The sequence below is a fragment of the Canis lupus genome, chromosome 7 (genome assembly GCF_011100685.1).
Source record: "Canis lupus familiaris isolate Mischka breed German Shepherd chromosome 7, alternate assembly UU_Cfam_GSD_1.0, whole genome shotgun sequence".
Classification (NCBI taxonomy): Eukaryota; Metazoa; Chordata; class Mammalia; order Carnivora; family Canidae; genus Canis; species Canis lupus.
The window spans coordinates 46,098,848-46,122,182 of NC_049228.1; the positions used below are offsets into that span (position 1 = coordinate 46,098,848).

Below are 23,335 nucleotides of genomic sequence, written 5' to 3' on the forward strand. Positions count from 1 at the left end.
TCAGAGAAGATTAGCTCATGTGAAATAGGACATTGAGATGCAAAGGGAGTGAATCCAGAGTGAGAAGGAAGAGGTGGAGGGAAAGAAGTTGTGAGAACTACTAATGCTTTTCTTTGAGCAGGACCCTCAGCATTATCCATGGAAGAGACAACTTGACTCAGGTAAACTCTCTGGAAGATCTCCGGTAACCTCACTTCACTTGCCTCCCACCTTTGAATGGGATTTGGTGCACTTTGGAGTGTGTCATATTAAGGTGTGAACACTCTTCAGGGAGACTTGACAAACTCTGATATTGAAGCACAAGTGCTACTAAAGATAGGTTTTCTCCCCTGATGCTTTAGGGGTTCAGAAATAGGGGGGGGCACTTAGAGTATAGGCAAGAAGAGGCCAAAGCTTGGAAGGGAGGGGAGTGATCAAGATTCTGATCTGCTCCAGTAAGATATTCAACAAGATGTTCAGGGACAACAGACATAAGTCATATAGACATAGAAACCACCAACGATTATGATTCACTAAAATGTTGAAGAACAAATAAACTTATGTAACACAGAGATAGGCACAAAGCAGTAGTGAAAATAACTCTGAGAACTGCACTGCAGTTAAAACACAGATGGAAGCCTGTCCCTGTAGACGTTTCCAGCGGGATGGCTAGGAAAGGCTGGGCCATAAGGGGGTCCTTTTACAATGGTTGGAAATTGAATAAAGGGATGTCGTCTTTCCTTAATTACTCTCTCTGCAATCATCACGTCGTCGCTGTGGAGATGCCTTAGGGAAAGGCATGTAATGGGACAATGGATGTGCATCTGAGAGGAAGAGCTATGGTGGAACATATGAGTACTGAGCTGAGAACCAGACCTGTGTGTTCTAGACCTGGCCCTTAGCTACTGGGTGGCATGTGGTCAAGCTGCAGTGCAGTGGCGAAAGCCCTGGGCTTACTAAAATCATAAGCAATGGCTTTCTAAACCTGAGCAGGTCACTTGATCTCTGAGCCTCAGTGTCCTGTGTGTAAAATAGGAATGAAAATACCTCTCTCCTAAAAAAAAAAAAAAAGAAAAAAAAAAAAGAAAATACCTCTCTCCTAAGATTGCATGGTGTTACGAGGAAATGCATGTGAAATGGTTTGGAACTGAAAGACACTATATGAAAGAGGTCTGGCTCTATCCTGTCAGTTACAGATGGCAGACAGCACCCCGAAGAAACAGAATGCCATGCCTAAGGGCACACATAACAGAGTTGGGCCCACATACCCAATTTTTAGGTTGAATCCAGTTTTCCTTTATGACACTGTTATGAAGCCTGTTTCTTTCCACCTGACGTGGCTGGATGAAGAATGGATGAAAAGATGGGGGGAGGAAAGGGAATTACGAAGTAAGTAGTGGCCACTATGTGAGTGCCAACCCCAAGAGAGCTGTTTGGCCAGAGGGTGGGCACCTTCAGAAACACGCACAGGATCAGAGATGGATCTCCAGCTGGGAACCTTCATGAAGTCAACCAGCACTATGTGATCCAGTCCACCCACAGAAAAATCTTGCTAAGACTGCTGAGAAACCTAATGAGCAATAATGGAAAGAGATTTTGGCTTCTGAGATCTCACTTCTCAGGTCTGTTAAATTAGGATCCCTGCTGGTAGGTTCTTAGCAATAACATGTCATCATCACTTTTTTTTCTTTTCTTTTCTTTTCTTTTCTTTTCTTTCTCTTTCTTTTTCTTTCTTTCTTTTTCTTTTTTTTTTTTTGGCTAACTAATGCCAAGAAAATACAAAATGTAAGAAGACACTCTTGTCCATGGCTGGTTTTGGACCTGTGGATCAATGTCACCATACTGGAAGAGAAAGCAGTAGTTTTTCTCATGTAAAAGTTTTATCTGGCAACTCCTATCCAAGTGGCTTAATTTGAGCTTTGCATAAAAAACAAGTACCTTCAACAAAGTCTGATTATGAGGAACAGAGAAACCCCGATGAAAACATCCTCTTTGGGCAAACATGAAGTGTGGGCCATTTATCACCTTTGGCAGGAAACATGACTGCTAATTGGTCTCTTCATTAACCAAGGAGAATATCTACCACTATAGCAACTCACAAGCTAGTGGCAATTTGGGGGCAATCCTTAAGTGGTTTCTAACTCATAACCATATTTCTTCTGAAGTCTGCTGGCCTAGAGAAATGACTCTAATTCCTCATGAATAGACTGCCCTCACCCTCACTAATAACGGACTCCCCGGGAAGGAAGAGGACAAATAAGGGGTACACATCACAAACAGAGGAGAAACCCTATACCCAAACCTGAAACAGGGATGATTCGTCTTTCAAAACCAGGCTACGTCCAGAGTGCTTTGTATTATCTGGGGGTAGGGGGAGCAGGAGAAATCCTTTTAGCTTCTGCAGCTCCTAGGAAAGGAGCTTCTATTTTTTTCCTCCTTGACAACTGTTCTGTTCCAAAAGATCCTTACCACTTACGTGTCGACAGGGACAAAGGGATACTTACGCACAAGTGTCAAGTTCTGTGGCAAGGAAGGTCTGTGTGGGTGGGAAAGTTAGCAAGGAAATTCTACCAGCAACTGACAAGGAATGAGCTCTTTCTAGTAGCAACCAGTACTTCAAGTTTAGAGATTAGCGGGCAAAATCGCATTCCCAGTGGACATGCCAAGAGACACAGCAGTAAGGTCCCATGGGGGCAGGAGGCTTGCAACACATTTCTGCCAGGCTCCCTCCCCTTCATGCAGGGAAATGATGAGCCAGGGTTTCACTCTGGGGGTCAAATGCCCAAGGACAATAAGAGGACAATATAGCCTGGAGCAATGGCTCCCTCATTAGGTACACTTGAGGAGTCAGTAGCTTCCAATGGCTCTGTTATAGATGCCTCACCTAGGGTGTGTGACTTCTGGAGGTGGCATGCCAGATAAATTAGGTGTCACTCCCATCCAGTTTTGACATTCTTGGGATCTTGTTGGCATTTTTTAAGCGAGTTTCAGAGGTTTCTTTCCAACTAGCAAACTGCACCATCAGATGGGATGAGGGCCTAAGGATAGCACCTTTAATAAAAAGCATAAACACAGTGGGTGTAGTTGTAGTCTAGGTAGCTACTGGGGTTGTCTCTGGGCCCACAGTGCCCAGGCGATGACTCAGACAGGAAAGACAGTAAATACCAAATAAAAAATATGTATCCAGTGTGCGAGAATGCCCATTTTCATTCAGTTCCTACCTCTTTTCAAACTAGTGAATGTAACGTGCCAATGACGGCAGACAACTGGAGCAGAGAGCCCAGCAATTAAATAATAAGACAGCCTGAGTTTGGAGAGAAATGAGGCCTTACCTGGAGACAGGGAGGAGTCGTAAGAACTTCTCTCCTTGCGGTTCATCTTGAAGGCCTGAATGTCCTTTTCCCTGTATGTCCCAAAGCCTTCGTAGCTCCTCCTTTTACTCCCGCTCATGTCACTGTCCCACTTGTCATTCGAAGGGTTCATGTCACTGAACACGTCCAGGCTCTCGGGTCTGGTGCTGCCACCATCCCCACCACTGCCAGAGTACCTTTTTGTGCACGAGTCTGCAGGCTCACTGCTCAAGTCACCTTTGTCCTTGGCCTGTGTCCAATGCTGGGCATCAGAAAGTGACAGTGTAGACAGGGTGTCCACCTCGAAGTTGTTCTTAGAGGCTTTGTGGCCGGCTTCACTATGCTGGTGCTTCTGTTTCTCTTTATGCTTATTCTTCTCGCTCACTAACGGGAGCTCCTTGTCTGCACTACTCAGCCGCTCGCTCAGGATGTGGCTGGAGAAGCCTGTGGCTTTGCCTGCGAAGAGACCACTCAGGTTGTCATGGGTCCCTAGGATCCGGTCTTCCTTGTGCTTATGCTTGTGTTTGTGTTTTCTCTTGTGGAGCCGACCGCCGGACAGACTGGTACTACCTGCCTTGGGAGGATTCAGGGATGGCTGTATGTCACCGAGGCCCATGGCGACAGGTCCCTGCAGGTGGACCCCATGCTTTGCTTTATGCTTAGCCGTACCAGACATCTTCACGTGGGAGCTTGTGTGGAACTGAGGTGGTGGCACCGTTGGCCTCATGAATGGGGATGCCGCTCCTAGTGTGTGCGACAGGTACAAGGGAGCTGGGTACTGACTGTAATAACCAAGGTTCATCATAGGCATTGATGTGTAAGGCATTCCATAGGGTGCATAGTAACTTCCACTGGGAATAGGGTAGCTGAACCCTTGTAAAAAAGGCACCTTTGTCATGGTGTCATTGGTTTTTGCAGGCCTACCACGCTTCTTCTTTGACTTCAAGTCTGAAGTCCTGCGAAGATAGAGCAACGGGTCATACTGGATATATGGCACCGGGTAATAGTGATCAAAATTAATCCGAAAAATGCTGGGATACGGATTCTCGTGGTAGAAGGTGTAACTCCGGTGGGAGATCCTGAACACCTGGAACTTGGTGATGAGCTCTTCCAGGTCTGCCAGAAACTGGAGATCATCACGATTTTGCAGGCTTTTCCGTTTCCTCTTGTGCTTTGGCTTCTTGAGGCTCTCGTGGGCCAGGAAGTTGTCCACCATGAGATGCTTCTGCCGGTGGCCGTGCCGGGTCTTTGTGCTGGTGTCAGACGGAAGGGTCTCCGGGTTGTCCAGGGAGCAGAAATCAAAAGAGTACCTCCGTCGGGATTCTGAACTCTTCTCCGCTTGGTCAGACGTGCTGTTGTTGTCTGTCCCGATGCCGCTGTCACTCGGGATCGTCTCCTCACTGTGTGACTCACTCACAGGGGACAGCGTGATTTCCTTGAGTGACCCAATCTCGCAAAGGTGGGAGGGTGAGTTGGCCATCAGCCTGGGCGGAGACAGCTTCCAGGCTCCACCATGGATTCCCTTCTGGGTTTTGGTTGGAAGAGCACTGATGGGCTGGAGATTTGGCATAGTTTTCAACTCGGAAAAGTTGGTTTCAGTGCTGGCGGGGCTCAGGTTGCCATTGGACCCACCTAACTGTGTGGCAAGTGGGTGCATGGCTGCTGGTGAAGATGCCACGAGAGACTGAAAGTTGGAAGGCACGGCTGGGACATCCGGCTGGCCAGGGACAGGCCTGGGGTGCTTGATGGCTGTTTTGGGTTCCTCGGACGGGGGTGGCAGCTCTGCTCTCGGCTTCCTACCCCGCTTCTTGCCAATGTAGATGGTTCCCCTCTTGCTGACATTAATCTGCTTGCCCAACTTGCTCTCAATTGCCGCTGCCCCAGGGCTGGTCTCAGGGGGAGCTTTAGCCTTCAGGGCAATGCTGCTGGAGCAGGACAAGATCTGGTTCAAGATATTTTTCCTCTTGAGTGTTTTCATCTTATTGATGGTTTTGATGGTCTTCTTATCCAACACCCCAAGCTTTCCAACTTTTTTGTGAAATTTCATCTCACTCATAGGCTTGTCCTCTCCTGGCACTAGTTGGGCCAACTTGGCTAGGCTGCGTCGCCTCTTTCTTTTCTTCGTGCCAGGGAACTCCCGGCTGATGGGGCTGACAGGACTGGTGGAGGTCCCCTCGTGAATCGTCTCAACCGTGAGCAGGGGCTGCTTCTTTGGCCGCCCCCGCTTCTTCTTGACCGGTGTGATCACAGTAAGACTGTCTGTGTTGGTGTACAGAGGGCTGGATGGGGTGATGGGGTAGGCAGACGGCGGTTCCACCATCAGTTTATCAGAGGTGGCCATGACTGCCTCCCGAAGCATACTGGTGGGCTTTGGTTTGCTGCATGTCCACCTCCGTTTTGCGGCAAATTTGGGATGCTGGATTTCCGGCAGCTTTCTCGAGGGAGAGTGATCCGTGCATGTCGGAGGCGTCATGATCATGGGTGGCTTCCTCTGCTTAGACACACCTCCAGGAATGACTTTCTCGGCATTTCCGCCTGTTTCAAGGCCAACTGAGGGGGACTCGCTCTCCATCATTTTACTCAATTTAGGGACACGGGGATCTTTCTTGTTTCCCTCAGTGTTGGAAAGTATCCTGTTAACCACTTCACTGCTCATAGTGATTCCAGAAGCCAGGGCTTTCTCTGGCATGATCTTTTCCACCACTGCTTTGATGGACTGTCTCTTTTTCCTCTTATGGCTGGTTGGATCTAGACAGGGTGCTTTGATAGGGATAGTAATCCGGACATGACTTGAGTCATTTTCGGGATTACTGATAGAACTCACACCCTGCCTGGCTGGTGATGCCTCTTGGGCGTTATCTGCGGGGTAGCCTTCCCTTTTCCCTTCTGTATTGTCAAATGCTTTCTGAGCATTCTTGACCCAGTCCAGGTCTGGATTTGATATGGTCTGACTTATCACATCTTTTTTACTGGACTTTTTCTTGCTGCCTAGAGTAGGTGGTTCTGGGGGCTCCTTTGCAACTCCTCCATCTTGATCTACCAAAGGTTGAAGCCCGTTGCACTCTGCAGAGCTGCTAGGTGCAGCTGGTGAGCTGTGGCTGCCCGGGGATGGGACCACACCTCCCAAGAGCAGATCTTTGCTGCTGTTGGACAACTGACTCCATGTGCTCCCTGCACTGCCTTTCTTACCCTGGGCCTTTGCAAAGGAAGCCATGGGCTCAAGAGCAGGGATCTTGCTGGTGCTTGCAGTTTCTCTGCCAGACTCCGGACTGATGAAACAATTCTGAGTGGCAGGTCCACTGTCAGAGTTGGTGGACCAGTCCATGTGGTTCTGGCTGCTGCTTTTTTGCTGGTGCTTTGGTTTTAAGGTGTCACTGGTGACGTCCTGTGGGAGGCCTGGGTCATAGTGGAGATTTGAATGTTTCTGTGGCCGCTCGTAAGCCTGGGGTGGGGGGAGGGCGGTGAGTGGAGAAGGAGAGAGGGAGAGAGAGAGAGAGAAACAAAGATGAGCATGTTAGAGCTCTTTAAAATTCAATGTCAAAAGGCTTAATTATTTGAAAGTTGGAAACAGCCACCTTTAATTCCAGAATGCTTTTAGAACTTTTCTCATTTGCACAAGCAAAAATATGTTGTACTGATTTGGAATATTATTAAGGATGCTTTAGTTGCTGTCTTCATTGCTCCTTCCTACCTCCCCCCACTCAAGCAACAGGAACTTTTACCTATTTTGCTTGAATGCAATGTTGGAATAAGAACTGTTTAGAGAGAGATCAGGCCCTGCAGGTCACTTAGCTCAGTGCTTAATTGTAGGCATGGAAAAGCTGAAACTTGTACAATAGCGAGTCCTGCTCATGGTGGCAGAGCCCAGGAGACTTTCTGACTCCCTGGTCCCTTCGCCTAACTCAAGCTGCCTCTGATTTCTGTCCCCCCTTCCCCTCCAACTCATGTCTTTCCCTTGCTTCCTCCTACTAAAGTCCATTTCTGTTTGCACTTTACCCGGAAGATACGCATCTCTGTGCTAAAACAAGTAGCTCCTTGAGAACCACCGCAGCAAGGAAACACAGCGCGAGCTGGGGAACTGAGGGGGATGTCTGAAGAATGTGTGGGGCCATGGCAGCTGTTCATGGACACAGAGAAGAAGAAATGAAGCAGGAAAGAAACGCAAAAGACCTCCGATCCTTCTGACTCTAGGAGCAGCTCAGGGTTTGGGAGTTAGCACTCTGAGACACCCCAAAGCCTGGGTTAGGCACTGACTGCTCTCTTGACAAAACTAATGGACAGTCTCAAAAGGAACCTTGAGTCTCCTGGAAGAATGTGTCCCCAAAAAGCACGGTCATTCAAGATCACGACCTTTTGAACTTTGTCAGCTGTGCTTTCCCTACATGAATTCTAAAGGAAAGTCTCCAGACTCTGGCACTTTCCTTAGGACTGACTCTTCAGTTGGGAAAGGCAGGATATGTGCTAGAGGCCTGACATAACCAGTGTCTACAAAATCACAAAGGCAGTGGATAGTGAACACATTGTTTTGAGACATTAAAACTTTTTTTTAATGATTCATTCATTTGAGAGACAGAGAGAGAGAGAGTGAAAGGGAGAGAGAGAGAGAGAGAGAGAGAGAGAGAGAGAGGAAATGCACCAGTGGAGAGGGGTAGAGGGAGAGAGAGAGAAACTCAAGCAGACTCTATGCTGAGTGTAGACCAGACACAGGGTTCAATCCTACCACCCTGAGATCATGACCTGAGCCGAAACCAAGAGTTGGATGCTTAATGGACTGAGCCACCCAGATGCCCTGAGACATTAAAACTTTTTAATGTAGGTGTGCTAACATCATCTCAGATAGATTTTAAGCCATGCTACCATTACAAAGATGCATTAATCAAAGTTTATTGTAAGTCCTGTTTTATACACCCAAATAGTAAATGTACAGGATGCATTATCCTAAGATTTGTTAAAGAAGGGAAATACTAGTAAAATGAAGAAAGTTTTGGATAGTATCTCTATTGAGAAGTAAATGATGATTGGCTTAGTAGATTTAGGAAGTTTTAACCTGTAACGTGTATCTGCCTTTATCTATGTATCTATCCATGAAGCTACCATCTATCTACACTGATCTATTTGCCATTGATGCCCCTAGCATTTATGCTTCATTAGAGAACATTTTTCATAGTCCCTATTAAGAATCGAAGCAGAGGTGTCAGAAAGCATTATGGGTCAAATTCAATGCAGTAAAGCAAGCAGGGTTTCCTTCACTCTAGTTCCTCGAGTCCCTGGGGTTATTTTTTGCCTCCCTGATTTTGTGAAATCTGGTTTATACTTCCAGTATTGGACTCAGTTAGTTTTTTGTTTTTAGATTTTATTTATTTATTTGACAGTGGGAGAGCACAAGCAGGCAGAACAGCAGGCAGAAGGAGAGGGGACACAGGCTCGCCACAGAGCAGGGAGCCTGACATAGGGCTCCATCCCAGGACCCTGGGATCATGACCTGAGGTGAAGGCAGATGCTTAACTGACTAACCCACGCAGGCGCTCCATGGACCCTGTTTTTTAAGTATCATGAGAGAATCTTCCCAGGCTAAGCCTGTAAGTGCCCAGGAGAAAATTAAGACCAAAAAATGTATTTACTTTTTTCTTCATCTTGCAATGTTTATTTTTTACTTATTTATTTTTTTATTCATGAGAGACACAGAGAGGGAGAGAGAGAGGCAGAGACACAGGCAGAGGGAGAAGCAGGCTCCATGCAGGGAGCCTGACGTGGGACTCGATCCTGGGTCTCTAGGATCACACCCTGGGCTGAAGGCGGCGCTAAACCACTGAGCCACCTGGGCTGCCCTCATCTTGCAATGTTTAGTGGACACCACCATTACCAACATCTACAGAACTAATCTTGCCACTTGACTTTGCCGGCTAGGCATTACTGCTGTGGATGTAGGCTGCTGTCCCATTTTCAAAAAAAACCCCAAAAGAACACAAAACAGAAATCTTATTCACAGCATAAAATATTGAATGGCATTTATCTTTTATGAATCAGGGCTTTGCCAATTTGTCATTTGTGCTTTAGATTTTAGTTGGCACTGTGTATATACTCATAGGATGACAAGTCCACAAAAAGGCCTAGTAACAAACTTTCCTACTCTTTAGGGAAACAGAATAATTGAACACTCATATTAGAACATTTGTGAGGGTTCATGGTGGCACTTATTCAATGTCACAGTGGGACAAAAAATCTGAGTTACTGTTCTGGATCCTGGCAAAGCAGGACTTTTAAGTCACCCTGTTTCCCCTGCTCCCTCAACCCCACTTTTCTAGATCTGGTCACTGGGGCTTTATAATGAACCTGAATTCTTGGTTCCTGGTTCTCACAGTTTTGTTGTTGTTGTTGTTTTCTATTGCCCCCTCTTCTTCTTTTTGGTACCTAGAAGAATCCTTTATTACCTCTCTTCATGGTCAACTCAGCTTGATCATAGGGAGGCCCCCTACCTTACAGAAATACTCCTATTAAAAGTTTTCATGAAATCACATAGGTCATCTTTGTTGTATTTTTAGCTTAGTTTTAATTTTATATTTGATTCATGCATTAATCAAATTAATGCTGGTTTCCCTTTCTAGCCTGTATACACCATCACAGAAGTACCAAGCACAGCACCTGGCAAATACAAGGCATTCAACAAGCGTTTATTGAACGAATGAAGGAACACACAGTTCGCTATAGGTATTTCATTTTGTCAATAGTGAGATTAATCCCCTGTATATTACAATATATTGTCTGTAAAGAGAGTTACCCTTCTGGCCTAATTTCTTATGTCATTCCTTCTGCATGCACCACTGTCTCTCATAAAGACATCCATCACACTCCTTCTAATGCCATGTGCCATTTATTTGTATACTTTTCTCCCTCTCCTAGACTGTAAGTATGTTGAGGTCAGAGACTCATTTACCTTATCCCGTGTGCCCACTCCAAAGCAAACCACCCAGAAAGTTCCCAATGTTTGTTGAGTGAATAAACAAAATCATGTTTGAGATGCCTTATTACCACAACAAAACATGTCGCTGCACACAGAAGACAATAAACTGCCAACCTTTCATTTGATAGTGGAGCACTCAAATGCATTAGGTGTTGAACAACAACAACAAATCCTCCCCCAATACTTAAGGACGAAAGGCATTTGCAAGGTAACTCCTCTTCAATGCAAGTTTTACTGTTAGTTCTCCTTCGTCTCCTGTGAATTATTTCACTTTCCAATTAACTCTGCCTTTAGGGAAGGCCATGTGACTGTCAGAGGGGTGGGTTTCACTCCACAGCTGAAAGGTGGGGCCTGCTCACTTACACCCAGGGCAGACCAGCCGCAAGTAATGCAGTTAAGTGTGCCTGGTTCCATCTGGACACTGCCTGAGCGCATTGTTTCTACCATTTCAGCTGCAATTTGCCCTGCTGAGAGGGCTCCGCCATCAAAGGGCAGGGTGGACAAAAGGGAAGCACAACAAAGGATCAGGACTAATAGGGGGAAATGGTGCTTTAAACCCAGCACTGAGATGGGATGCAGAGAAGGGGCAAGGGAGTCTGAGAAGAAGTACTCTCTAAGGGGTCCAGGAGAACACGGCATTTTCTCCAGCCTTGGCTGATGGCTATATCCCGTTGCATTTCACGGAATCCCATTTCTTCATCTGTCAGCCATGACATATTATACACACAATGGTGAAGCTGTCAGTTCCAATATGTCCTTCACTGAGAATTGAGTACTTACTCCACGGAGACAGAGATGGACATGGCAAAACAGGCCCCTAGCTCAATGCTGGCTGGGGCCAGGAAGGAGAAGGGGGGCGTTTAGTCTCCCCCTCCCTCCTTTCCAGTGCTCTGGGATGGGATTCCCCATGGGGGTTATTGGCTGGGGGCTTTATTGACCCGCTTAGCACACGTTTCCATTTTCCTCTTAGATTCTGTGTCTTTTTGCAAGGAAGACCTTAATCTTTTAAGGCCTCCATACTACCCTCTGTCCATAGCAAAGGTATTATCTAATATGGTTACCATCAAATAGAAGACCTGATGATATTCTACATTGGGCTGATTATTTTTGTAGAAAACTTTTAGTGCCAACTAAGCTCAGCATTATATCTTGGCTATTCCCCTACTCCAATTAATTGTTTGTGAACATACAGTCTTTTTTTTTTTTTTTTTTTTTGCTTCTTAAAGATTCATTTATATTTGAGAGAGAGAAAGAGAGGGAGAAAGCACATGAGTGGATGAGTGGAGCGGGGGTAAGCAGAGGGAGGGGGAAAAGCAGGCTCTCCGTTGAGCTGGGAGCCTGATGTGGGGCTCAATCCTAGGACCCTGAAACTATGACCTGAGCTGAGGGCAGACACTTAACCAACTGAGCCACCAAGGTGCCTCCACACAGTCATTTTGAAGGTGTGGCTTACTTTTATAAGAACAGTGCTTTCCATGCCCATTGAGCCTAGATGATAAATGTTCATCGGTGAACCACCATTTTGAAAACTAGACAGATTTCTTTCCTAAAGGATATGTTTATGGAAGCAAGTTCTTCTGGAATGTTAAGAATTATTTTGTAAAGTAGATAACTATCTTCTCCCCCACAACCAATGTACCATAAATCTTATACATTTAAATTTTCTACAAGTTAGATTTTTTTAAAAAGCACTTGATTTTTGTCTACTTTTGAAAACAAGCATTAGATCGCTGCATAAAAACTTGAAAAATCCATAAAAATGGGAAGAAAATGAGTCACCCAGCCTTATCTATGGCTTATCTAAAGTAAGGGTTGTCGCAATGAGAGAAGAGGGCTATTTGGGTCTGAGAAAAATCATATAACTCATCAAAAATCAAGCATGACTTTGTGGGAGATAAACTACTCTTTTGGGTTAGCTGTGTTTGTGCTACTTTCTGCTGACACTGATAATTTAAATTTACTGTTTGTGAGATATTTTGCTTTACAAGAGTAGGAAAATATGCCTGGGTATGAAGGAATGAGGGGAGCTTTAGCTCTTAATTTGGCAACTGGTGCTTCTCAAGATGTTATCCTGGATCACTGTATCAGAACCATCTAAGTTTATTAATACAGATTCCTGGGTCCCACAACAGATCTACTAATTGCAATCTCCTAAAGTGGGAACAAGAAATGTGCATTTTAAGCGTGCTCTCCAGATAATTCTGATGCACAATGAAGTTTTAAAAACACTAATCTAATGTTTTAATACCATAATTCCTCTGGGGTGGGGCTCTTCTGAGGTTGCTATGACATCTGCAGCACTTTTTTGGTGGTAAATATGCAGAACAAATCACCATAGGCCTGTTAGGATATGTAATTTGGCACCACTGAGCATTCTTGTTTTGCTCTCTGAACTCTGTAATTTACATAGTAAGAAACTCTAACATGGTATCCTCTTTAGGTGTTCCAAGTACACTACAAGGTGAGGTGGGCAGAAAAGTCAATGGTATGAGTGGATGAAAGTACTGTCCCCCAAGAAAGAATTTGGAATGCAAGTGTTCATGATCTCCCACTATGGGATTTCTATTTCCGCAACTCATGCAGGCTCTGGGGTATCCTGGCATTTATCTCTGAGGCTCAAAGCAAGTGCTCAAGCCTGTGTAAGAACTGAGCATGGGAGACAAGGAATGTAACCAGAAACTGTCTGATGAAAGGTCCCCAACATTGGCTGTACATTAGACTCATCCAGAAAGCTTCAGAAAGAACACCATGCCTAGAATCTGACCCAGATCAATTAAATCAGCATTCTAGAAGTGGGATGTGAACAGTAGTACTTTTTTCAAAGCTCTTGATTATCCCAATGAGCAACACAAAGTTGAGAACCCCTGGATTATATCAAAGACTGGGGGTCTGGGTTAGGGACTAAAGAGGTTCTGATATTATCAGATGTTCCACTTCAGTGGTTTTCAGATGTGTTCCACAGAGTCCTATGATTTTGTAAAGACTTTTCTGAACTACAGCCAGTGGATAGGGCAAGAGAGATACTTCACATCATTCTTTTGACCTTCAGATAAACAGAGTGATCTTACAAAGGATTTCATTTAAGAAAGTGAGGTAGGGAAAGATGGTTCTATCATGTAAAGACTTTGAAAATGAGCCTTTAGGCTCATGAACAGGAAGAATGCATATACCAGTTTCCATTGAACTTGACCCCAGAAAATTTCTCCTCAGCACAGTTCATTCCTGTACTTGCTAATGGTAGGTATAGAAGAATGGCGCTAACTACAGTATTTGAACCATGGCCTTATAATCCTTTGATTCCATGGGCATTATGGACTGAATGTTTACATCCCTCCAAAATTCATATGTTGAAACCCGAAACCCCAAAGTGATGGTATTAGGCAATGGGGCCTAATACCATCTGGGAACACAATGTGATTAGGGTAGAGCTTTCATGAATGAGATTAATGCTTTTATATTAAAAGACACCCCAATGAGCTCTTTTGTCCTTCACTATGTGAGGACATAGAGAGAAGGCCATCTAGGCCATCTATGAACCAGGAAGCAAGCTCTCACCAGATGATGCATCTGCCAGTACCTTGATCTTGGACTTCCTAGCCACCAGAACTATGCTAAATTTCTGTTGTTTGTAAACCACCCATTCATGGTACTTTGTTATAGCAGCCTAAACAGAAGCACTACCCAGCTCCTAAACAGACACAAAGTTTCCAATTACATATATAAAGTGAATGTGTCCTCATTTCCTGTCACATGAATTGCCCTGGGAAGTCACCTTGATTTAGTTCCCATAGGAACCATTCCTGATTTACTATTTGGGGGCTGTTTTAAGTGATACTAATGCACTCCTTTTCCTGGGGGTGATAACAGCTGGTGCAAAGACAGAAGCCCCTAACATATGCTTCCTTGAGTACATGGTGATTCTGCATAATTTAAAATGATCATTGACTTCATTCCAGCCACAATGTTATAATAGGTATTAGGCTTACCCTTTCCATAGAAGCAAATATAAAACTGAACAAAATACATGAAGCAACTGTTTTCAGGCATTAGACAATAGATAACATGTGCTGTGATTCTGGAGAGAAAGAAACCCATGAGGCCCCTATATCCCTAGTTTTTTTTTCACCTGGGAGCACTTTCTGAGACTGGGCACAGAAAAGTAGAAGCCAAAGATCTGTTATCTCATTAGGTGAAAGGAACAGAGATCAGAGTTTTAGGCTGAAGGAACTAGGATTTGAGAGACAGGTACCTGAGAAGAGAGAGCCATATAGAAAAGAAATCCTAAAAACCTTTATAAAGTCCTTCTTATGTCTTTGGCCAATTTTTAATTGCACTTGAGGGCAAGACTCCATGAAGCCCAACAGAGTTCAGCTACTAGAGGGCCACAGTGGAACACAGAGTCCTGACATCAGGACCTAGTATCAGGTGGTGTTGGATTTCTGCTTAGCCAGGGTGGGGCAACTTTAATGAATATTCCAGAAACTCAGTTGATATTCCAGAAATGGTACTCCTTAAGAGAAGGATCACTCTAGGTCCAGAATAGGAACTGTGTTAGCTCCTCCCTAACAAAATCTGAAAAGAATCCTCAATAGAATAAAGCGAACTTGCCAGTAAATTAACTACCTATCAGAACAAAAATCAAACTCTTTAAAGGAAAACAACAAAATCCAGTATCTTTACAATATAGTATCTAAAATATCCAGGACACAATTCAAAATATATTAGACAAGAAAAGAAATAGGCAAATGTAAATCACAACCAGGAGAGCAGAGATAGATCCAAGGCTCCCAAAACAGTCATTGTGAAAATATTCAAGTATTGAAAGGAAAAGATGAACATAACTGATGAACATGAGGGATTTCAGCATAGAGATAGCAACTATATCAAAATAACCAAATGAAAATTCTGTATTAGGAAAATACAATATCTGAAATGAAAAATTCACTGGATGAACTTAACAGCCTATGGGACAATGCAATAGAAGAGTTCAGTAAACATGATGGGGAGACAGTAGAAATGATCCAAACTGAAAGAAGGGAGAAAGATGTAAAAAACAAACAAACAAACAAACAAACAAACAAACAAAAAACAAGGCTTTAGTGTCCCGTGGAAGAGCACCAAGAAGTCTAACATATATAATTAGCATCCCAAAAGTAGAGAAGGAGAATAGTACGTGTAGATCCAATAGCTAAGAAGCTCAATAAACAGAACAAACATACATAAAAACCACATCTAGGCACATTGTAAACAAATGGATGGAAACCAAACATAAATATTTTAGAAGCAGCCAGAGAATTAAAACATAAAATCATAAGGAAACTATTACAAAAATAATGTCTTTCTCGTCAGTAAAAATCAAGCCAGAAGACAATGAAATATCCACATCTCCAAAGTGCTAAAATAAAGACAAAACAGTCAACTTACATTTCTATATCCAGTGAAAATGTTCTTCAAAAATGAAGGCAAAATAAAGATATTTTCAGATAAATAAAAGCTGAGGGAATCAACTGCTGACAGACAGAAATTGAAAGAAATGTAAAAGGAAGTTGCTCAGGGTAAAGGGAAATAGCACCAGATGGAAACTCAGATCTACATGAACACATGAAGAACATGAAAATGGAAAATATGTGGGCACATATACAACTTAAAAGATGATTGCTTAAAACAGAAATAATATTATATCATGGAGCTTATGACATTTGTAGGAATAAAATGCACAACAATAAAACAAAAAGCAAGGTGGTATATGGAAGTATGCTTGACCATGGAAAAACGTGGGTGAGAACTGCGTGGGTCCACTTATATGCAAATTTTCAATAAATACAATTTACCACTGTAAATGTATTTTCTCTGCCTTATGCTTTTCTTAAACACTTTATTTTCTCTAGCCTACTTTATTGTGATTATACAGTATATAATACCTATAACTCACATAATATGTGTTTATCAACTGTTTATGTTATTAGGCTGGCTTCTGATTAATAGTAAGCTATCAGTAACTAAGTTTTGGGAGGGGAATCAAGAGCTATATTCAGATTTTTGACTACAGAGGGGTCAATGCTTCTAACCCTTCTGTTGTTCTAGGGTCAATTGTACATGCTTGTTAAAATTCCTATATTTGAAGGGATGTAATAATAGTTCAAAGTAGTCTATGATACTTGGTGCACATTGTCATCTCTAGAGCAACCACTAAAAATAAAAGTCATATATCGAAAGTTCCAATAGATAGGATATTACTCAACCATTAGAAACGACAAATACCCACCATTTACTTCGATGTGGATGGAACTGGAGGGTATTATGCTGAATGAAATAAGTCCATCGGAGAAGGACAAACATATGGTCTAATTCATTTGGGGAATATAAAAAATAGTGAAAGGAAATAAAAGGGGAAGGAGAGAAAATGAGTGGGAAATATCAGAAAGGGAGATAGAACATGAGAGACTCCTAACTCTGGGAAATGAACAAGGGGTGGTGGAAAGGGAGGTGGTTGGGGGGTGGGGGTGACTGGGTGACAGGCACTGAGGGGGGCCCTTGGTGGGATGAGCACTGGGTGTTATGCTATATGTTGGTAAACTGAACTCCAATAAAAAATAAATAAAATAAAAAAAGAAAATTCCAATAGAAGGAAATTTATGGAATATTAAAGAGAGCTTGATTAGCCCAAAAGAGGGCAGAAAAGGAGGAAAAAGAATGAAGAGAAATGGGACAAAGAGAAAACATAGTAATATGGTAGACAATCTCAACACTACTGGTAATTACATTTACTCAAGATATATTAAACACTCCAAAACAACACCACCACAGTGGATAATTGTCAGGCTGAAGGAAAATGTAAGACTGAACTATAGATTATTTACACGAGATACTCTCAAATATAAGAACGTAGACAGCTTAAAAGTAAAAGGAGAGAATAAGATAAAGCATATAAACATTATTTTAAGAATGCTGGAGACACTGCATACAATGCAAAATAGAACAAAAGGTATTACTGGAGATAATTAGGAGCACTTCAAACTAATAAACAAAGTTAATTCATCAAGAAGAGACAATACTACTAAATATGTGTGCAACTCAAAACTTTAAATACTTGAGGGAAAAAGTAAGAGAATTAAAGAAAGAGATAATTCCACAATTAAAAGGATTTTAACACTCCTCTTTCAACAACTGTTAGAACAAACCGACCAAAGAAATCAGAAAAAAATACACAGAAGATTTGATCAACATGCAACCAACTGAACCTCACCCAAAAGCAAAATACCTTTGCCAAAATATTCTGAGCCACAAAAGAAGTAGGTATGGCAAGTGAGCACATGCCAAAGTCCTCAAAAATCATTTGTCATCAGGGATATGCCAATTAAAACCACAACAAGATACTACCATGTACTCAGTAGGATGGCTAATATTGAAAAGATTGACAAGTGTTAACAAAGATATGGAGCAACTAAAACTCTCACCCATTGCTGGAGGGGGTGCAAAATGGTACAAGCACTTTGGAACTTGATTTGGCCACATCTCTTAAGGCTAAATATATCCTATGACTCAGTAATTCTAGTCCTATGAATTTATCCAAGAGAGATGAAAATATTTATTCACAATTAGACTTTCATAGAAACTTCACAGCAACTTAATTTTGAGTAGAAAGCACCTGCAAACAGCCCAGGTGTTGATCAACAGGAGATTACAGAATTCATCAATAAAAAGAAAAGTGTAGATATAATCCACAACATGCATAAATCATACCCACACGCTGAGCTAAAGAAGTCAGAGCCCTCAAGAGTACATATTGTAGTATTCCATTTATATAAAGTTCTAGAACAGGCAAAACTAGTCTATTATGATAGAAATCAGAACAGTGGTTGTCTACAAGGTGGAGTGGGGTGTGGTTGGGTTGTAAAGGGGCAGGAGGGAGGCTTCTAGGGACAATGGACACATTTTAAATCATGATAGGAGTGCAAATTACACAGCTGTATACATTTGTCAAAACTCCTTGAGTGTATACTTAAGATCTGTACATTTCAGTATATGTAAATTATACCTCAATTAAGTAAAAGAGAGAGAGAGAGAGAGAGAGAGAGAGATGGTACATCACTGATTATTAAAAATTCCTTGTATCCAACTCCCATGTGTATGCACACACTCGGCCTGAAGCCACTCTGTAGAACTTAGGTAGGGATTTTCCTCTTGAGGCAGCCAGCTACTCATTGTTTCCCCTTCCTAGAGTCCTCCCTCTCCCCTTTGCACAGGGACAGCTGAGGGAGTTGATCCCAAAACAATGGAGCCTGAATCAAGGAGGCAGGTGCTTGCGGCTTCTGCAGGCCCCATTCTCTCCTTTCCTCATCTTTGGCAACATCTCTGCCCGGGGTGGGGGTGGGGAGGGGGCAAAAAGTAGAAAGGTGATGCCTGCCTCTGCCCCAGCCACAAATCCACCTTGTCTGAGGTAAGGAAGGAAGCCTGACAAGAACCTGCTCACAAATCAAAGTTAGCGCTGCCCCGCCTCCTCTGTAAATCATACGAGATCCATCTGGGTAATGACTCCTCCAGTGTAATTCCCTATTAAGAGGCTTTATCTGGAGAGATAAGCAGCTGGTTTCCGTGTCACTAATTGCTGTCTGCTGTGATTTTAAAACATCTGCACCATTGTGCTCTTCATTTTCATATTCTAATCACCCTGAAACTTGAAAAAGGTACATCATTGATTGTTTCTATGGGTTAATTAGTACACAGTCTCCTTGTAGAGACAATTTAGAGGCAGCCAGAACCTCAATCAGGAAGTTTGTTTTAAAAATTAATAACATCGGCTGTGGCTGGAGGGACTGTCACGTTCGGGGACTAATCGGGACTCTCCTGGTGGGGGAGCCACCTTTTGTTATACTCTGTGGAAGAGGGAAGCCTACAAGGGCAGGAGAGTGGGCAGTGGTGGCAGGCAGGACCTAGGGCACCCAGGACAGGACTTGGTCCCAAGTGGACCTGACTACTCTGCTGCCTCCCTCCCTTTCCAACTAGTCTGGATCCTTTCCCAGTCAGTACAAATCAGGATTGAATGAGGACTGACCAAAATACCTGGAGGTGAGAGGAATTTGTCAAAGCAATGAAAGTACGGGCATTATTTCAGATTTTAGAGTCTGATCATTGTTCCCTCTGCCTCCCCATCTCAACTATGGGAAGGAGATCAAGGGGTAGGGCAGTTGGAGTACAGATGAGAAAAACTAGACCAAACTAGTGAGTGACATGGAGTTCAGAACTTCTCAAGTTTAAATTGAGCAACAGTCACCTAGATACCTTGTGAAAAATGCAGATTCTGATTCAGGAGGTCTGAGGTGGATCAGAAATCCTGCATTTCTAGCAACTTCCAAGGTGGTGGCCAAGGTCAACTATTTGAGGTGGTTTAGACCTTCTATTCCCAAGTCCTTGACTAGAATCCCTATTCCTGAGATCCAAGGGACAGCTGAGAGGTGACAGTAGGTTGAAGGGACCTGGGGCTCTTTGCTGGGGTCTCTTTCCCAGCCCCACAATTGACAGGACAAGTCACATGGCCTCTTGTGTCTCTTCCTCATCTAGCAACTAACAGCAGTGCCTTTTTCTCTCTTAAAAAATATTCAATTTATTTAACCCAAATCAAATGACAGCAGTGTACCCATTTCTACCCCCACTACTTCTTGCAATCTTCCAGCCAATGTGTTCTCTGTATCTGTGAGATTGTTTCCTTTAACCATCAGTGGACACTTAGATTGTTTCCATGGAAATAGTGCTGCAATGAACAGGGGGCTGTATATATCTTTCTGGAGCAAAGTTTTTGATTTCTTCGGATAGATATCCACAAAACTACTGGATCATATGGTAGTTCTATTTTTTAATTTTCTGAATTAAACTCTATATTGTTTTCCATGATGGCTGTACCAACTTACATTCCCACTAATGGTGCACAAAAGTTCCCTTTTCTCCACATCACAGGTGTGAGGTCATCTATCATTGTAGTTTTGATTTGCCCTCCTCTGATGATTAATGATGTTGAGCATCTTTCATGTACTCACTGGCCATCTGTATGTCTTCTTTGGAGAAATGTCTACTCAAATATATCACTCATTTTAAAATTGGATTATTTGGATTTTTGCTATTGAATTATATATACATGTATGTATCTTTTGTTCTTTATATATTTTGGATATTAAGGCCTTATCAGATATATGATTTGCAAATATTTTCATATCTTCTCCCATTCGGCAGGTTGTCTTTTCATTTTGTTGATGGTTTCCTTTGCTGTGCAGGAGCTTTTGAATTTGATGCAGGCCCATTTGTTTACATTTGCTCTTGCTGTTTTTGGTGTCAGATTCAACATATTGCCACTGATCAATGTCAAGGAGCTTCCTGCCCATTTCCTTCTAGGGGTTTTACACTTTCAGGTGTTACACTCAAGTCTGTGATCTATTTGGGGTTAATTTGTGTGTGTGGTATAAGATGATGGTCCAATCTCATTCTTTTTTTTTTTTTTTAAGATTTTACCTATTTATTCATGAGAGACACAGAGAGAGAGAGGCAGAGATATGGACAGAGGGAGAAGCAGGCTCCGTGTGGGGAACCCAATGTGGAACTCGATCCTGGGTATAGGTTGGGGGGTAGGGGGTGGCAGCAGACTTGGCTGGATCATACCCTGGACTGAAGGCAGACGCTCAACCACTGAGCCACCCAGGGGCCTCTAATCTCATTCTTTAGCATGTAGCTATTCAGGTTTCTCAGCACCATTTCATGATGAGACAGACTGTCCTTTTCCCATTGTATATTCTTGGTTCCTTTGTTGTCAATTCATTGACCATATACATGTGTGGTTGTCTCTGGGCTCTATTCTGTTCCATTGCTCTGTGTGTCTGTTTTTATGTCAATGTCATACTTTCTGATCACTACGATTTTGTAGTATAGTCTGAAATCACGGATTGTGATGCCTTCATCAGCTTTGTTCTTTCTCAAGATTGCTTTGCTTATACAGGGTCCTTTGTGGTCTCATACAAATTTTGGGATTGTTTGTTAGCAGAGCCTATCTCAAAAGGAAGTTGAAAGGATTAAAAGTTGGTGTCAAATATTTAGTCTGGTGCCCGGCCCACAGGAGATATTTTATATATATAGCTATCATACTTAACGTATTATTCAGTAAAATACTTTTCTGAAAAGCAACATCTGGTGGAAATGGGGGTTGTGGCAGAGACTTTAACCAGGGAGAGACTCCTTTAATCTCTAGTGGTACTTTCTAGTGGTACTTTCACCCATTCTAGAGGCTCTCTTAGCCAAGTCTCTTGCCATCCCCTACCCGCCCCAACCTAAACCAATGTTCAGAATTCAAGATCTTTCTACGTGGCCTCCCTGGCAGCTACTTGACAATATGCAGTTACAGGGAGCTCACTTCTGCACAAAATACATGATTCTACTAGACTGCACTTTCCTATCCTGAGCAGAAGTCTGTCCGCTTGGATATTCTGGCAAGCCAACAAGACAGGCATCGCTTCATGTTTTGGCCTAAATCTGAAGGCCATGAACCTGCAACAGAAAGCAAATGCACCCCTGGAAGGGAGTTCTGGCCCCTGCCCCTCCCACGACTCCCTGACTTTAAGGGGAAGGCTACCTTCTTGGGCCTGGAAGTGTGCTACTGTGGGGGAGGAAAATGACAAAAACTGGGCTTTCAATCCCGTGACCTACAAATCAAGAACCAGTCTTTCGGTAGGAGAGCTCAAAGTGGACTTAGAAACTTTAGAGAAAGGGAGAAAGCAGTGGGGAACTGCAGGGCGGCCACTTCAAAGGCAGTTGTGGAGCAGGCCTGGTGGGACTCATGGGCGAGCAGCAACGTGGTCGCATCCTTCCAGAGGGGACCCAGAGGCCTCCTGACTGAGCCATTCAGGTGCCAGGGACTTGTAGAATCAGAATCCTGCTGCCATCTCCACGGTCCACCTTGGTCCAGCAGCAGGCTCTGCTCTCCTTGTCCACACTTCTCTAGGCCTCCAACCAGGTCTTGGGAGCCCTAGGCTGGGCTCCTGGGGAGAACAGAGCCAAAGTCCAGGCTCAGACATGGCCTGAGACACGTTCTGCAGTGAAGGCACGGAGCAACAATCACAGATTGATCCAAAAGAAGAATTTATGAAGCAACAGTAAGGTTTTAAAAAATTTGTTAGCTCTCCTCCCCTCTGTGGCTTTGTTCTTCATTCCACTCCTTCAAAGGATCGTGTTCTTGCCTCTTCCTTGAGAATCAGTAGCATGCGATTAAGCAGCAGAATTAGCAGGGTGACATATTAAAGTTTGAATGCCATATGTATAAGAGAGTATACGGCATCTTAAGTGCATCCAGAGGCAGAGCCAGAATGGCAAAGGAAGAAAAGTGCAAGAAAGTTAAATGCATAAGGGAAATAGGTAGTTAATCTGCCCCCCTAACTCCCCGAAAAATGTATTTCTCAAACTCACCAGTGGGTGAGAATCACCAGTGGCCTGTGTTAAAGTAACAGCTCACCAAGCCTCTCTCTTGCAAGTTCAGAGTCATGGTTCTGGGCTGGGGCCCAGAGATCCTTACTGCAGCCCAGTTTGGTAAACACAGTGACCTAAAGGTTTCTAGAAGGAAGGGGGGTTTGGAATGGTTCAGCGCTGTTCCAGGGTGGGGAGCAGAGGCAAGCCCAATGTGAGGTCGTCAGTGCCAGCAAGGGCAGGACAGGGCTCAAAGAGGAAGCCCAAAGATGCTATCTTTTGCTTGTCAGAGGGAGGGAAAACAAGATGGGAGAGGGTGGAGGAAAAAAAGTATTTTTTTCCTCTTTACCTCATGTTTCCTTTTTCCCTTTTCATAAATGCTTTTTACTGCAAAACTGGTGCTTTTTGCCATTAGAGCTAAAATAACCGTTGATTATAAATTGAGTCTAAAATGTCATGAAGATGCTGAATTTGCCTGAAAATCCAGCTTTTAAAGATTCCTATAAACACTGCAAACTGCGGGCATTCGGCACATCATTCATTTAGCAAGCGTCTGGGAAGATGACACTACCTCTCAGGGGCCAGTGAGGCAGGGCAGGAATGA

At 43.4% G+C, this 23,335-nt stretch overlaps 1 protein-coding gene across 3 annotated transcripts in view; it reads right to left on the reverse strand.

Annotated features, from left to right (window-relative positions):
• SETBP1 (SET binding protein 1) overlaps nt 1–23,335 on the reverse strand; it is a 357,622-nt gene that overhangs the window by 95,746 nt on the left and 238,541 nt on the right. For 2 of the 3 annotated variants that reach the window (XM_038543391.1, XM_038543392.1), the window contains exon 4: nt 3,312–6,771. In XM_038543391.1, coding sequence (XP_038399319.1) covers nt 3,312–6,771 — 3,460 coding nt within the window. Of the gene's footprint in view, nt 1–1,828; nt 3,031–3,311; nt 6,772–23,335 lie in introns of those variants that run through there. The other variant, XM_038543393.1, reaches the window with a different exon arrangement.